Source organism: Tachyglossus aculeatus, chromosome 6 (genome assembly GCF_015852505.1).
Source record: "Tachyglossus aculeatus isolate mTacAcu1 chromosome 6, mTacAcu1.pri, whole genome shotgun sequence".
Classification (NCBI taxonomy): Eukaryota; Metazoa; Chordata; class Mammalia; order Monotremata; family Tachyglossidae; genus Tachyglossus; species Tachyglossus aculeatus.
In genome coordinates this window covers 59,120,084-59,136,660 of record NC_052071.1, presented here as the reverse complement: position 1 = coordinate 59,136,660, position 16,577 = coordinate 59,120,084, and the positions used below count along the sequence as shown (strand labels likewise).

Here is a 16,577-nt window from a genome sequence, read left to right as displayed (position 1 = left end):
CAAAGAATGATCTGCACCCTAATCCTCATCAACCCTTCAGCCACCTCCTCAAAATAATAATAATGCCGGGGGTGGAATCAATCTATCAATCAATCAAGCAACGAGAAGCAGCTTAGCCTTGCGGATAGAGCAAGGGCCCGGGATTCAGAAGGATCTGGGTTCTAATCCCAGCTTCGCCACTTCTCTCATGTGTGACCTTGGGCCAGTCACTTCACTTTTCTGGGCCTCTGTGACCTCATACGTAAAATGGGGATTAAGACCGGGAGCCCCATGTGGGACAGGGACTGTGTCCAACCTGATTACCTTATATCTACCTCAGAGCTTAGTACAATTCCTGGCACATAATAAGCACTAAACAAACACCATAAAAAAACAGTTCCGTTTATTGAGTGCTTCCTGGGTGCAGAACACCGAACTAAGCAAGTGTGAGGATTCCTCGTTCAATTATCAGTCATTGACAGAAATCCCTCTACCCCCTGACAATTCTCCCGCCACTGGAGAATGGGACATTTCACCTCAGGGCCATCAGGGTCTGGGATCCTCCAGGAGAATCCCAGTTTTGGGAATGACTTTTCTGTGGTACATGCCAGAATCATCATCATCATCATCAATCGTATTTATTGAGCACTTACTGTGTGCAGAGCACTGTACTAAGCGCTTGGGAAGTACAAATTGGCAACATATAGAGACAGTCCCTACCCAACAGTGGGCTCACAGTCTAAAAGGGGGAGACAGAGAACAAAACCAAACATACTAACAAAATAAAATAAATAGAATAGATATGTACAAGTAAAATAAATAAATAAATAAATAGAGTAATAAATATGTACAAACATATATACATATATACAGGTGCTGTGGGTACTCTGGAACCAACCTGTGATAACCTTTGTTTTTTTGTTGTTATTGTTGTTTTTAAATTAGTACTTCAGTGCTTACTGTTTGCCAAGCACTGTACAGATTTATTCCTCTATTTCACTTGTACATATTTACTATTCTATTTATTTTGTTAATGATGTGCATTTAGCTTTAATTCTATTTGTTCTGACGACTGGACACCTGTCCACATGTTTTGTTTTGTCGTCTGTCTCCCCCTTCTAGACTGTGAGCCCATTATTGGGTAGGGACCGTCTCTATATGTTGCCAACTTGTACTTCCCAAGCACTTAGTACAGTGTTCTGCACACAGTAAGCGCTCAATAAATACGATTGAATGAATGAGTAATCTAGTCTCACATGGCAAGAGCAGTCCATGGAGTAGCCCAACCTTGGCGCTCAGAGAACATGTCCTGCGGCCAGTCCAGGTGGGCGTGAGAGGCTGGGAAGGGCCGGACCCACAGTCATCAGGACGTTGTTCTCTCCGAGGGAGCCTTTGCTGAGTGGCTCCTTCACCACGCTCTCTCTGGTGGGCTTCCTCCCCAGGTGGGCTGGCAGTTAAAGAACCTAGTCAACGCCCTGCGGGAAGACCCCAACGGAGTCGTTTTGACCTTGAAGAAGAGGCCACAGAACACCCTGGTCTCCGCCCCGGCCCTCCTGAAGAACGTCCGCTGGAAGCCACTGGCTCTCCAGGTAAGCAGGACCACCAAAGGTCGCGCTGGGGAGAGGGCTGGGGGGCTGCAAGGGCTCAGACTAGAGGGTCAGTGAAATCAATCAATCAATGCTACCGAATCAATCAATCAATCAATCGTATTTATTGAGAGCTTACTGTGTGCAGAGCACTGAACTAAGCGCTTGGAAAGTACAGGTTGGCAACATATAGAGACGGTCCCTACCCAACAGTGGGCTCACAGTCTAGAAGAATCAAAGATCAAAGATGATCAAAGATTATCAAAGATAATCAATCAACCAATCATATTTATTGAGCGCTTACTGTGTGCAGAGCACTGTACTAAGCGTTTGGGAAGTACAAGTTGGCAACATATAGAGACAGTCCCTACCCAACAGTGGGCTCACAGTCTAAAAGATAATGATAATAATAATAATAATAATAGTACTTGTTAAGCACTTACTATGTGCAAAGCACTGTTCTAAGTGTTAGGGTAGATACACATTAATCAGGTTGGCCCCAGTCGCTGTCCCACATGGGGCTCACAGTTTTAATCCCCATTTTACAGATAAGAGAACTGAGGCCCGGAGAAGTGAAGTGACTTACCCAAGGTCACTCAGCCGACAAGTGGCGTAGTGGATAGAGCCCGGCCCTGGGAGTCAGAAGGTCAAGGGTTCTAATCCCAGCTCCGCTGCTTGTCTGCCGTGTGACCTTAGGCAAGTCACTTCACTTCTGTGTGCTTCATTCATTCATTCATTCAATCGTATTTATTGAGCGCTTACTGTGTGCAGAGCACTGTACTAAGCACTTGGGAAGTACAAGTTGGCAACATATAGGGACAGTCCCTACGCAACAGCGGGCTCACAGTCTAGAAGACTCAGTCATCTCATCTCTAAAATGGGGAATAAAACTGTGAGCCCCATGCAGGACTGTGTCAACCCCGATTTGCTTGTATCCACTTCAGTGCTTAGTACAGTGCCTGACACATAGTAAGCACTTAACAAATACCAGTATTATTATTATTATTCTTATGTGGCAAAGTGGGGATTAGAAGCCAGGTCCTTTGGCCCCCAGGCCACCGCTGTATTCATTCATTCATTCAATCATATTTCTTCAGTGCTTACTGTGTGCAGAGCACTGTACTAAGCGCTTGGGAAGAACAAGTTGGCAACATATAGAGACGGTACCTACCCAACAACGGGCTCACAGTCTAGAAGGGGGAGACGGACAACGAAACAGAACATGTGGACAGGTGTCAAGTCATCAGAACAAATAGAATTAAAGCTAAATGCACATCATTAACAAAATAAATAGAATAGTAAATATGTACGAGTAAAATAAATAGAGTGATAAATCTGTACAAACACATATACAGGTGCTGTGGGGAGGGGAAGGAGGTAGGGCCAGAGGGGATGGGGAGGAGGAGAGGAAAAAGGGGGCTCAGTCTATCCGTTAAGCCACACTGCTTCTCTAGTGTGGACTGGATGGCCAGGCCTTGCCCCAGTGGTCCTCACTCCCCACCCTGAGGTGGGGCTGAGTCTGGTCCAAATTTAGGCCTCAAGGCCAACAAAGTGATGGGTAGTATTTTTCCGTCTAGACTGTAAGCTGGTTATGGTCAGGGAACACTTCTAACCAATTCTGCTCAATTGTACTTTTCCAAGCGCCGGTTCTGTGCCCACAGTCAGTGCTCAAGAAATATCGTTGATGATTTGTTGAGTACCTGCCAGGTGGAGGGTACTGTGCTGGGCTGCCTACTCTGTGTAGAGTGCCCGACTGGGCACCTCCTGTGTGCTGAGCACCATACGACGGGCTTTGGAGTTAGAGGTCATGGGTTCAAATCCCTGCTCAACCAATTGTCAGCTGTGTGACTTTGGAAAAGTCACTTAACTTCTCTGGGCTTCAGTTTCCTCATCTGTAAAATGGGGATTAAGACTGTGAGCCCCATGTGGGACAACCTGATCACCTTGTATCCCCCTGGGGCTTAGAACAGTGCTTTGCACATGGTAAGCGCTTAACAAATACCATCATTATTATTGTTATTATACTGAGGGCTCGGGCGGTTACAGCGGAGAAAGACGGGATGATCCCGGTCCTCAGGTACAGCGCTTCGAGGAAGAGAAACCCAGAGAAATCTCCATCTAAGACGAAGAAGGGCAGCGAGAGGCAGTATGGCTCAGTGGAAAGAGCCCAGGCTTTGGAGTCAGAGGTAGTGGGTTCAAATCCCGACTCTGCCAATTGTCAGCTGTGTGGCTTTGGGCAAGTCACCTCACTTCTCTGTGCTTCAGTTCCTTCATCTGTAAAATGGGGATTAAGACTGTGAGTCCCCCGTGGGACAACCTGATCACCTTGTAACCTCCCCAGAGCTTAGAACAGTGCTTTGCACATAGTAAGGGCTTAATAAATGCCATTAAAAAAAAGAAAGGCCGAAAGGAAGACGCTCTCCTGGACAGGCATCCCGGGAGGCATTTGAATCAAGTGATAGTGTTGGCATTTTGTGCACATTCATTGAACTTCTTCCCAATCGCTTCATTTGCTTGCTGCATTTCATTACTGACTCTGTTCCCGGCTCCGACAAGGACCAGCCAATTTGTCGACAGCGAGGAGTTCTAGTGCCCCAGAGGCCCGACTAACGAGGCCTTAGAAATGATGGGAGCCCCGGAAGGCGGGCAGAAGGTCTTTCCTAGAGAAGCGGCTTAGCCTAGTGGATACAGCACAGCCCTGGGAGTCAGAAGGATCAGATCCACCACTTGTCTGCTGGGTGACCTTGGGCGAGTCATTTCACTTCTCTGTGTCTCAGTTCCCTTTTCTGTAAAATGGGGATTAAGATTAAGTTTTCTCATCTGTAAAATGGGGATTCAATACCTCTTCTCCCTCCAACATAGACTGTGAGTCCTCTGTGGGACAGGGGCTGTGCCCAACCTGATTAGCTTGTATCTACCCCAGCCTTAGAGCAGTGCTTGATGCATACTAAGCACTTAAGTACAATTATTATTAGTATTATTATTATTATTGTTATCGTTATTATTATTATTTCCTGCTGCCATCTGGGCTGTACTGCCTGCTCCAGATAACCACCAAGCACCCATAGAACTGTCTCCCCCTTTTAGACTGTGAGCCCATTGTTGGGTAGGGACTGTCTCTATATGTTGCCAATTTGTACTTCCTAAGCGCTTAGTGCAGTGCTCTGCACACGGTAAGTGCTCAATAAATATGATTGATGATGATGATGATGGGTATGCTATTCTGATTCTCTTCTAATAATAATAATAATAATGATAGCATTTATTAAGCACTTACTATGTGCAAAGCACTGTTCTAAGCGCTGGGGAGGTTACAAGGTGATCAGGTTGTCCCATGGAGGGCTCACAGTCTTAGTCCCCATTTTACAGATGAGGGAACTGAGGCACAGAGAAGTGAAGTGACTTGCCCAAAGTCACACAGCTGACAATTGGCAGAGCTGGGATTTGAACCCATGACCTCTGACTCTAAAGTCCGGGCTCTTTCCACTGAGCCACACTGCTTCTACCCACCCCAATGCTTAGCACGGTGCTCGGTACATAGGAAGCACTTAATAAATACCATCATCATTAGGAGTAAAGGAAAGATTGGCCAGACACCCAAGAGAATCCTCTTCATTGTCCAAAATTCAGATGTTGCGTTATTGCCAGTCACGTTTCTTCCTTCCCTGAGCATCCCAATGATACTGAAAAACCTCTTTGCTGTCTCTCCCCATTTCTGCATCAAATGTTTTCTCTGCTTACAAAACTCCCTCATTAAGATAAGTAGGGTTTGGGGATTTTGCCTATGTAATAGCTGCCAAATGAGCATTAGCCATGATGGCTAATGGAGCCTTCTTATCAATAATGATGACAATAATAATAATAAGAAGAATAAGTACTTGTTAAATCAATCAATCAATCAATCAATCGTATTTATTGAGCGCTTACTATGTGCAGAGCACTGTACTAAGCGCTTGGGAAGTACAAATTGGCATCACATAGAGACAGTCCCTACCCAACAGTGGGCTCACAGTCTAAAAGGGGGAGACAGAGAACAGAACCAAACATACCAACAAAATAAAATAAGTAGGATAGAAATGTACAAGTAAAATAAATAAATAAATAAATAAATAGAGTAATAAATATGTACAACCATATATACATATATACAGGTGCTGTGGGGAAGGGAAGGAGGTAAGACGGGGGGATGGAGAGGGGGACGAGGGGGAGAGGAAAGAAGGGGCTCAGTCTGGGAAGGCCTCTTGGAGGAGGTGAGCTCTCAGCAGGGCCTTGAAGGGAGGAAGAGAGCTAGCTTGGCGGATGGGCAGAGGGAGGGCATTCCAGGCCCGGGGGATGACGTGGGCCGGGGGTCGATGGCGGGACAGGCGAGAGCGAGGTACGGTGAGGAGATTAGTGGTGGAGGAGCGGAGGGTGCGGGCTGGGCAGTAGAAGGAGAGAAGGGAGGTGAGGTAGGAGGGGGCGAGGGGATGGACAGCCTTGAAGCCCAGGGTGAGGAGTTTCTGCTTGATGCGCAGATTGATCGGTAGCCATTGGAGGTTTTTGAGGAGGGGAGTAATATGTCCAGAGCGTTTCTGGACAAAGATAATCCGGGCAGCAGCATGAAGTATGGATTGAAGTGGAGAGAGACACGAGGATGGGAGATCAGAGAGAAGGCTAGTGCAGTAGTCCAGACGGGATAGGATGAGAGCTTGAATGAGCAGGGTAGCGGTTGGGATGGAGAGGAAAGGGCGGATCTTGGCAATGTTGCGGAGCTGAGACCGGCAGGTTTTGGTGACGGCTTGGATGTGAGGGGTGAATGAGAGAGCAGAGTCGAGGATGACACCAAGGTTGCGGGCTTGTGAGACGGGAAGGATGGTTGTGCTGTCAACAGAGATGGGAAAGTCAGGGAGAGGACAAGGTTTGGGAGGGAAGACAAGGAGCTCAGTCTTCGACATGTTGAGCTTTAGGTGCGGGCGGACATCCAGATGGAGATGTCCTGAAGGCAGGAGGAGATGCGAGCCTGGAGGGAGGGGGAGAGAGCAGGGGCAGAGATGTAGATCTGGGTGTCATCAGCGTAGAGATGATAGTTGAAGCCGTGGGAGCGAATGAGGTCACCAAGGGAGTGAGTGTATATTGAGAACAGAAGGGGACCAAGCACTGAACCTTGGGGAACCCCCACCGTAAGAGGATGGGAGGGGGAGGAGGAGCCTGCAAGAGAGACTGAGAAAGAACGACCAGAGAGATAAGAGGAGAACCAGGAGAGGACGGAGTCTGTGAAGCCAAGGTCAGATAACGTGTGGAGGAGAAGGGGGTGGTCCACAGTGTCAAAGGCAGCTGAGAGGTCGAGGAGGATTAGGACAGAGTATGAGCCGTTGGATTTGGCAAGCAGGAGGTCATTGTTGACCTTTGAGAGCGCAGTTTCCGTGGAATGAAGGGGACGGAAGCCAGACTGGAGGGGGTCGAGGAGAGAGTTGTTGTTGAATGCTTACAGTGTGCCAAAGCACTGTACTAAGCATTGTGGTAGATGCAAGATTATCGGGTCAAACACATTCCTAGTCCCAAAGAGGGCTCACAGTCTAAGTTGGAGGAAGAGGAGGTACTGAATCCCCATTTTACAGGTGAGAAAACTGAGGCCCAGAGAAGTGAAGTGACTCCCCAAGGTCACAAAGCAGGGAAGTGGCAGAGTCGAGGTTGGAACCCAGGTCCTTTTACTCCCAGCCCAGTCTCTTTTCACTAGTCCCAGAGCGCTTACTTCAGTGCTCTAAACACAGGAAGCAGTCAATAAATACCATTGATGAGTAGGAGGAGAAGGATACGAGGAGGGGAGATGAGAAATGAATCAGGGAGGTCCCCCCGGAGGAAATGTGATTTCAAAAGGGTTGGCGGATGTGAGGTGGAGGTATTGGTTTGTCATCGCTGACTTGTCTGGACAGCCAGAAATGTTGAAAGCCCAACGGAAACAAATCTATCCAAAAACAGAAAACACAAATGTCAAGCCGATGTTGAAATGCCACCCTCACAATAACGAGAACGAACTTTGAATTCAGGCTATTCACACAATGCGCTCCTCTATTTATAGTTGAATTGTCAAGAGTGTTTAGTAACAGTCTCAGCCAAAAGAAAAATGGAAACCGCCACTGAGTTGTAATTATAATTTGAAATTTCCTCTCCTTTAACTTCAGGGGGAGAAATAGAAATCACTGTAAGGCAGCAGCTGGGATAATAAATCAGACACTGCAATTGTCTTTGCAGGGTGTCTTCTTAGCTAGTTATAGCTGTAGCATGATGCTTCCTGTTCTCCGAGACCCGAAGAAGAAAGCCTGTTTTTTCTTCACTCAATCAATCAATTCATGGCATTTACTGAGCACTTACTGAGGGCAGAGCACTGTGTTGAGAGCTAGGGAGAGTACAATATAACAGAGTTGGTAGAAATGTTCCCTGCCCGCCAGGGGCTTACAATCTAGAGTGGGACACAGGCATTAATAAGAATCAATAAACAGATATATACATAAGTGCTGTTGGGTTGAGGGTAGGGTGAATATCAAGTCCTAAAAATATACAGATCCCAAGTACATAGACAATGCAGAAGTTAGAGGGAGTAGGGAAAATGAGGTCTTATTTAGGGAAGGCTTCTTGAAGGAGATTCATTCATTCATTCATTCAATCATATTTATTGAGTGCTTACTGTGTGCAGAGCACTACACTAAGTGCTTGGGAAGTACAAGTTGGCAACATATAGAGAGAGTCCCTACCCAACAGCGGGCTCACAGTCTAGAAGGGGGAGACAGACAACAAAACTAACCATATTAATAAAATAAAATAAATAGAATAGTAAATATGTACAAGTAAAATAAATAGAGTAATAAATCTGTACAAACATACATACAGGGGCTGTGGGGAGGGGAAGGAGGTAGGGCGGGGGGGATGGGGAGGAGGAGAGGAAAAAGGGGGCTCAGTCTGGGAAGGCCTCCTGGAGGAGGTGAGCTCTCAGTAGGGCTTTGAAGGGAGGAAGAGAGCCAGCTTGGAGGATGGGTGGAGGGAGGGCATTCCGGGCCAGGGGGAGGACGTGGGCCGGGGGTCGATGGAGGGACAGGTGAGAAAGAGGCCCAGTGAGGAGGTGAGCAGCAGAGGAATGGAGGGTGCAGGCTGGGCTGGAGAAGGAAAGAAGGGAGGTGAGGTAGGAGAGGGAGAGGTGATGGACAGCCTTGAAGCCGAGAGTGAGGAGTGTTTGCCTGATGGGTACATTGACTGGTAGCCACTGGAGATTTTTGAGGAGGGGAGTAACATGCCCAGAGCGTTTCTGCATAAAGATGATCCGGGCAGCAGCGTGAAGTAAAGACTGAAGTGGCAGGAGGATGGGAGATCGGAGAGGAGGCTGCTGCAGTAATCCAGTTGGGATAGGATGAGAGATTGAACCAGCAGGGTAGCGGTTTGGATGGAGAGGAAAGGGTGGATCTTGGCGATGTTGCAGAGGTGAGACCGGCAGTTTTTGGTGACGGATTGGATGTGAGGGATGAACGAGAGAGCAGAGTCGAGGATGACATCAAGGTTGCGGGCTTGTGAGACAGGAAGGATGGTAGTGCCGTCAACAGTGATGGGAAAGTCAGGGAGAGGGTAGGGTTTGGGAGGGAAGATAAGAAGTTCAATCTTGGACATATTGAGTTTTAGATAGCGGGCAGACATCCAGATGGAGATGTCTTGAAGGCAGGAGGAGACACGAGCCTGAAGGGAGGGAGAGAGAGCAGGGGCAGAGACGTAGATTTGGGTGTCATCAGCGCAGAGATGATAGTTGAAGCTGTGGGAGCAAATGAGTTCACCAAGGGAGTGAGTGTTAGATAGAGAACAAAAGGGGACCAAGAAGAGATGTGATTTTATTAAGGTTCTGAAGGTGGGGAGAGTTGTGGTCTGGCGTATTAGCAGGGATCAGAAATTCCAGGTCAGTGGGAGGATGTGGGAAAGGGGTCGGCGATGAGATAAATGATGGCTCAGTGGAAAAAGCCTGGGCTTTGGAGTCAGAGGTCATGGGCTCAAATCCCAGCTCCGCCACTTGTCAGCTGCGTGACTTTGGGCAAGTCACTTACCTTCTCTGGGCCTCAGTTCCCTCATCTGTAAAATGGGGAGTAATTCTGTGAGCCCCACGTGGGACAACCTCATCACCTTGTAACCTCCCCAGTGCTTAGAACAGTGCTTTGCACATAGTAAGCGCTTAATAAATGCCATTATGATTATTATTATTATTATTATCAGGGTACAGTGAGCAAGCCGGCATTAGAGGAGTGGACTGTGTCAGCTGGGCTGTAGTAAGAAATCAGTGAGGTAAGATAGGAAGAGGTGAGCTGATTGAGTGCTTTCAATCCGATGGTAAGACATTTCTGTTTGATGCCGAGGTGGGTGGGTAATCACTGGGGGTTCTTGAGGAGTGGAGAGGTGTGGACTGAACAATTTTTTTAGAAAAATAATCCAGGCAGCCGTATAAAGACTGGAGTGGGAAGAGACAGGAGGCTGGGAGATCGGCAAGGAGGAGGATGTCATAAGGCGGGATAGGATCAGTGCCTGGATCATCATAGTAGCAGTTTGGATGGAGGAAAGGGCAGATTCTGGGGATGTTGTGATGCTAGAACCGACAGGATTTGGTGACAGATTGAATATGTAGCTTGAATGAGAGAGATGAGTTGAGGAACCAATCAATTAATCAATGGTATTTATTGAGCACTTACTGTATCCAGAGCACTGTACTAAGCTATTGAGACAATACAGTACAACAGTGTTAGTAGACAAAGTCCCTACCCACAGTGAAGCAGCGTGACTCAGTGGAAAGAGCCCGAGCTTTGGAGTCAGAGGTCATGGGTTCAAATCCCAGCTCCACCACTTGTCAGCTGTGTGACTTTGGGCAAGTCACTTCACTTCTCTGGGCCTGTTACCTCATCTGTAAAATGGGCACTAAGACTGTGAGCCCCCCCCGTGGGACACCCTGATCACCTTGTAACCTCCCCAGTGCTTAGAACAGTGCTTTGCACATAGTAAGTGCTTAATAAATTCCATCCAAAAAAAAATGAGCTTACAGTCTAAAGGGGAAATTGCCAAGGCTATGGGCTTGTGAAAAAGGTAGGATAATGGTGCTGTCTACAGGGATAGGAAAGCTAGGGGGAGGATGGGGTTTGTTTGGGAAGATAATAATAATAATAATAATGGTATTTGTTAAGCACTTACTATGTGCAAAGCACTGTTCTAAACGCTGGGGAGGTTACAAGGTGATCAGGTTGTCCCACGGGGGGGGGCTCACAGTCTTAGTCCCCATTTTACAGATGAGGGAACTGAGGCACAGAGAAGTTAAGTGACTTGCCCAAAGTCACAGAGCTGACAGTTGACAGAGCCAGGATTTGAACCATGACCTCTGACTCTGAAGCCCGTGCTCTTTCCACTGAGCCATGCTGCTTCTCTATGTTTTGGACATGTTTATGAATTGTTGGCAGGCCATCCAGGTGTAGGTATCCTGAAGGAGATTGAGGGCAGGGATCATGTCTACTCACTCTTTTGTAAAAAAAATGTTGGGAGGCTAGGGAAGAGGGAAGAGAGCAAACTGAGGAGCAACGATTGAAAAGAGGCGCTATTTGAGTTGGGGAGAGCTGGGGACGGCTTGGAAGCCGGTTGGGAGGACTTCCTGCTGAATTCAGAGGGAGCTGGGAGTGCTGTTGGAGGTTTCCGAGGAGCCCAAAGGTGTGTGTAAGGCGACGCCATGAGGAGACGGTCTTGCGGGAGTGAGGACCGAACTGGGGAGAGGCTGGAGGCAGGGAGACTGTTCAGGAGGTGGGAATGTCAGTTAACGAACAAGCCAGTCAGGGTGAGGGAGGTTCAGAGCAGGGGTTGGCCATCTCGGGGGAGTAAAGGGGTGGGTTCTCCCAGGAGAGATGGTAAGGAGAGAGAACCGGCCGGATTTAGCGTTTGCCTCCGTTTGCTTTTCCAGCCCGTGATTCCCACCAGCCCACCAAGCACCATGGGTCTGTCTTCCAAGTTGGATGGCTCCGGCCTCCATGACGTGTTCATCTTCTCCCCCGTGGCTGGACTCTATGGCCCCAGGTGAGGCTCCCACGTACCCAGAGCTCCTGAAGGGAGGCCACCGCCGCTGCTCTGTCCGAGCCTGGCCAGCAGCTCTCCCTCCCTGGAGAGGGCCAGCTGGGCCCGCGGCAGGGCACTCTCAGGATGCTCCCGTTTCTCCCTCACCTGACGGACAGATTGGGGTCACCGTCTGCCTCCATGGCCAGATGGCCGGGCCTCGGGGACTCTGGCCGAGCATCCTGTCCACAGTCCAAGACGTCAGGCCAGGGCCCCGGGGGAGCCCCGGCTTTCCGCCCCCTCTTTGGATTCAGGCCAGCCTCCCGCTCTCTGGGCCTTCTCACGGAACTGAGGCTGAAGGGAACAACACACCAGGAGGGGAGGGGGAGCAGGGGAATGGGGACGGAGAGATGCAGGAGAACTTTTCCTCTCCAGAGGCCTGGCCCATTTTCCAGAGGGCAGCCCTGCATACCAGATATAGTCAGCACTTGGTCGACTGAGTGATTACTGAGCCGACGCCACTGTGATGGCAACGGTGACGATGGGGTGTGGAATAAGTACTTACTAGGTGCCAAACTCTGGGCTAAGCACTGGAGAGGATACAGGATAATGCAGCATGGCCTAGGGGAAGGAGCACAGGCCTGGGAATCAGAAGGACCTGGTTCTACTCCTGGCTCTGTCGCTCATCTGTTGTGTGACCTCGGGCAAATCATTTTGCTTCTCTGGACCTCAGTTACCTCATCTGTAAAATGGTGATGAGCGTGAGCTTCACGTGGGACAGGAACTGGGTCTGACGTGATTAACTTGTATGTACTCCAGCGCATTGAACAGTGCTTGGCACATAGTAAATACGTAACAAGTACCATAATTATTATCAGATCGGACATAACACTCATCACAGTCTGAGGGGTTTACTTCCATTTTACAGATGAGGAAACCAAAGCCCGGGGAAGTTATAAGTGACTTGCCCAAGGTCACATGGCAGACCAGAGGTAGCGGACTACACTTGGGGTTTCCTGGGTTCTCCTGACTGGCAGCCCTGGGGTCTTTTCCCTAAGCCACAAAGGGGTCGGGCAATTGGGGATCACGTTAAAAAGAAGGACCCAGTGCTCTCCAAACCCACCCGAGAAGGAGAGGGCAGGCTCCAGTACTAAAGTAATTCACTTCATTAATTATTTAAGCACTTATTATGTGTTAAGCACTCTTCTATGTGCTGGGGAAGATCCATATTGATTAGGTTGGTCAGAGTCCCTGTCCCACTAGGGGAGAACAGTCTAAGTAGAAGAGAGAAATTTGGAACTTAATATTTGCATCCTTGTCAGTGCTCTGTGTCCCTTGTCCAGGCGGACTGTAAGCTTTTTGTGGGGAGGGGACATGACTCTCCCTGGACCCCTCCCCTCAGGGTGCCCAGAAGATGACGGGCCAGCACGGCTCTGGGACATGGTGCCCGGCAGGTCATGCCAAGGCTTGACTCTTCCCCAGCCAAATCTCATTCGAGTGATGATTCCGTCCACCTGCCTCTGACTCCCATAGCAGGGGGACAATTCAATTCAATTCAATTCAATCGTATTTATTGAGTGCTTACTGTGTGCAGAGCATGTACTAAGCACTTGGGAAGTAAAAGAACACAGCAGCGGGAGAGAGGGGAGAGACCCCCGGCCCTGGAGTCAAAAATTCCAGCCGCTAATGCCAGCACCATTGCTTGTCCTGGCGTGAGACCTTGACCAAGTCCCTGGACCCCTCTGGGCCTCAGTTTCCTCACCTGTAGAATGGAGATACACTACCTGCAGTTGTTGCTGCTTATTCATTCATTCATTCATTAAATCGTATTTATCGAGTGCTTACTGTGGGCAGAGCACCGTACTAAGTGCTTGGGAAGTACAGTTCAGCAGCAAATAGAGGCAATCCCTCCGCACATGGTATTTGTTAAGGACTTACTATGCATCAGGCACCGTGCTAAGCACTGAGGTAGATACTAATAATAACGATATTTGTTAAGCACCATGTGCCAAGCACTCTATTAAGTGGATGCGAGCAAATTGAGTTGGACACAGTCCCTGTCCCACGTGGGGCTCACAGACTCAGAAGATAGAGAAGCAGCGTGGCTCAGTGGAAAGAGCCCAGGCTTTGGAGTCAGAGGTCATGGGTTCAAATCCCGGGTCCACCACTTGTCAGCTGTGTGACATTGGGTAAGTCACTTAACTTCTCTGTGCCTCAGTGACCTCATCTGTAAAATGGGGATCGAGACTGCGAGCCCCCCGTGGGACAACCTGATCACCTTGTAACCTCCCCAGCGCTTAGAACAGTGCCCTTTGCACATAGTAAGCACTTGATAATAAATACCATTATCCCCATTTTAGAGACGAGGTAACTGAGGCCCAGAGAAGTGAAGTGATTTGCCCAAGGTCACAGAGCAGACAAGTGGCGCAGCCAGAATTAGAACCCAGGTCCTTCTGACTCCCAAACCCGGGCTCTATCCATTGTCACACTGCTTCCTCAGTATATTCTCCCAATTCTCCTGCCCTCTTAGACTGGGAATAATAATAATAATAATAATGGCATTTATTAAGGGCTTACTATGTGCAAAGCACTGTTCTAAGCTCTGGGGAGGTTACAAGGTGATCAGGTTGTCCCACGGGGGGCCTCACAGTCTTTGTCCCCATTTTACAGATGAGGTAACTGAGGCCCAGAGAAGTTAAGTGATTGTGCAAAGTCACACAGGGAACCCTTTGTGGGACAGGGGCTGTGTCCAACCAGATCTTCCTGTCCCCATGCCAGCGCTTAGTACAGTGCTTGGTCCACAGTAGGAACCTAGTGGATGATGCTGCCATGATGGCAGCTACTGCTAGTGTGATGGCCGCTACCTTCATGCCGAGATGGTTTCCTCTCCTAGGGATGACATCGGGAGAATGTCCTGCGACGACATCAGCAAGTTCGGCCTCGGCAAACCCGGGATGAAGGCCTCCGACTCCCCGAGCTACTTCCTGGAGCCCGAGAGTGGGAAGTGCTACACACTGGTGGAGGGAGAAGGAGGTCCCCCTCTGGGCTCCGAGTTCGAGAGGGGCCGAGCTGTGGGCATGCGGAGGAGGGAGAAAACGCCGACCCAAGGTATGCGGTGTGGAAGTCGGGGTACCCTGCTGGAGAGCTCCCCTAATCCCCTCGGGGTTCCTTGGCTTCCAGGGAGGAGCCCCAAGCCGGATCCTGTCCCCATGACCCCTGCACCCTAACCCGCTCAGCTTTCCATCTCTCTCCTTACCGTAACCCTTTCTTCCTCTCTCCTTTCCGCATCTCCCCTCTTCCCCTCTGCCCTTTTCTCCTGTCGTTCCTCCGCTCCTTCCCCTTCCCCTTTATGTTCTCCTCTTTCCTCCCACCAAAACCCCACCTTGGTCTCTCCCCCTTCTGACCCCATCCCACCTAATGCTTCATTCCAACCTCTCAGCCAGAGCCTCCGTCCCGCCCGGTTCTTGGCCGCTCCTGACTGGGCACGGTCTCTCCTCTCCGGTGGGCTGCCCCGGGTCCGGATCCGTGGCGGGGCCTAGTGCGGGATCCCGGCTGGACCTTCCCCTTCTCAGACCCACCCTCGACCCGGACGCTGGCACCCCGCCACTACCACCCCCATCCTTCTCGGGCCTTGAGAACTCAAAGCCGACTCAGAGTTTCCGTGCAGGAGAGTAAACGCCTCCAGGCCCACGCGGGAAAATGCAAAACCTTCACCCAAAGGTTACCCCCAACCGCAGGCTCCGTTAAACACCTGACATTTAACTGTCACAGAGGGTCCGGATGGTCTCTTATCTCCTGGGGAAGGCTGCTTGTTTAGAGATGCTGCCTGGGCTAAGAGAAGCAGCATGACTTAGTAGAAAAAGCACGGGCCTGGTCAGATGACCTGGGTTCTAATCCCAGCTCTGCCAATTTCTCTGCTTACAAGTTACTTTAACTTCTCTGTGCCTGTTTTCTTGACTGGAAAATGGGGATTCAGTACCTGTTCTCCCTCCTACTTCAGACCGTGAGGCCCATGTGGGACAGGGACTCTGTCCAACCTGATTGACTGGTACCTACCCCAGCATTTAGAACAGTGTTTGAAACACAGTAAGTGCTTAACAAGTACCAGATAAACAAAACAAAGAAATAAAAATGAAAGCCTTCTCCAGAGACAGGTGTCTGTCTTCCCTGGCCCTGATGAGCGTATCTTTACCGGGTCTTGAAAGCCGCAGCCCAAAAGTTTCAAAGCCTAAGGGAAATTTCATCCCCAAAGTCTTTGCGGAGAAATACCAAGTGTCCACCTCTCCCACCCCACCACCAAACCAAACAGTAGTTTGTTGGAGTGCTGCCGTTTGGCGAAGTCCTTCTTGAAATGATCAGTTTGGGAGTGAACCCCTGGGGTCAGAGGTACCAGAAGGGCCATAGTTCCCCGATGATAGATCATTAATAATAACAATAATAATAATAATAATGGCATTTGTTAAGCGCTTACTATGTGCAAAGCACTATTCTAAGGGCTGGGGAGGATATAAGGTGATCAGGTTGTCCCACGGGGGGCTCACAGTCTTAATCCCCATTTTACAGAAGAGAGAACTGAGGCACAGAGAGTGAAGTGACTTGCCCAAATTCACACAGCCGACAAGTGGCAGAGCCAGGATTTGAACCCATGACCTCTGACTCCCAAGCCCGGACTCTTTCCATTGAGCCACACCGCTTCAAGAAGCAGCATGGCCTAGTGGGTGAACCCAGACGAGGTGCTCAGGAGGACCTTAGTTCTGATCCCAGCTCTGTCACTTGTCATCTGGGTGACCTTGGGCAAGTCACTTCAGCTCTCTGGCCTTAGTTCCCTCATCTGTAAAATGGAGATTAAGACTGCTGTAAGCCCCATTTCGGGCAGGAACTATGTCTAACCTGATTAGTTTCTATCTATTCCAGTGCTTAGAAAAGTGCCTGGCACTTAGAAGGCAATTGACAAATATTATAAAATTTTTTTTTAAAAGA

The 16,577-nt window shown here is 49.2% G+C and overlaps 1 protein-coding gene across 2 annotated transcripts in view; it reads left to right on the top strand.

Moving 5' to 3' along the window:
* Positions 1-16,577, top strand: part of LOC119930044 (connector enhancer of kinase suppressor of ras 2-like) — a 266,115-nt gene that overhangs the window by 143,854 nt on the left and 105,684 nt on the right. For both annotated transcript variants that reach the window (XM_038748473.1, XM_038748472.1), the window contains exons 10-12: positions 1,422-1,568; positions 11,509-11,621; positions 14,491-14,705. In XM_038748473.1, coding sequence (XP_038604401.1) covers positions 1,422-1,568; positions 11,509-11,621; positions 14,491-14,705 — 475 coding nt within the window. The remainder of the gene's footprint in view (positions 1-1,421; positions 1,569-11,508; positions 11,622-14,490; positions 14,706-16,577) is intronic.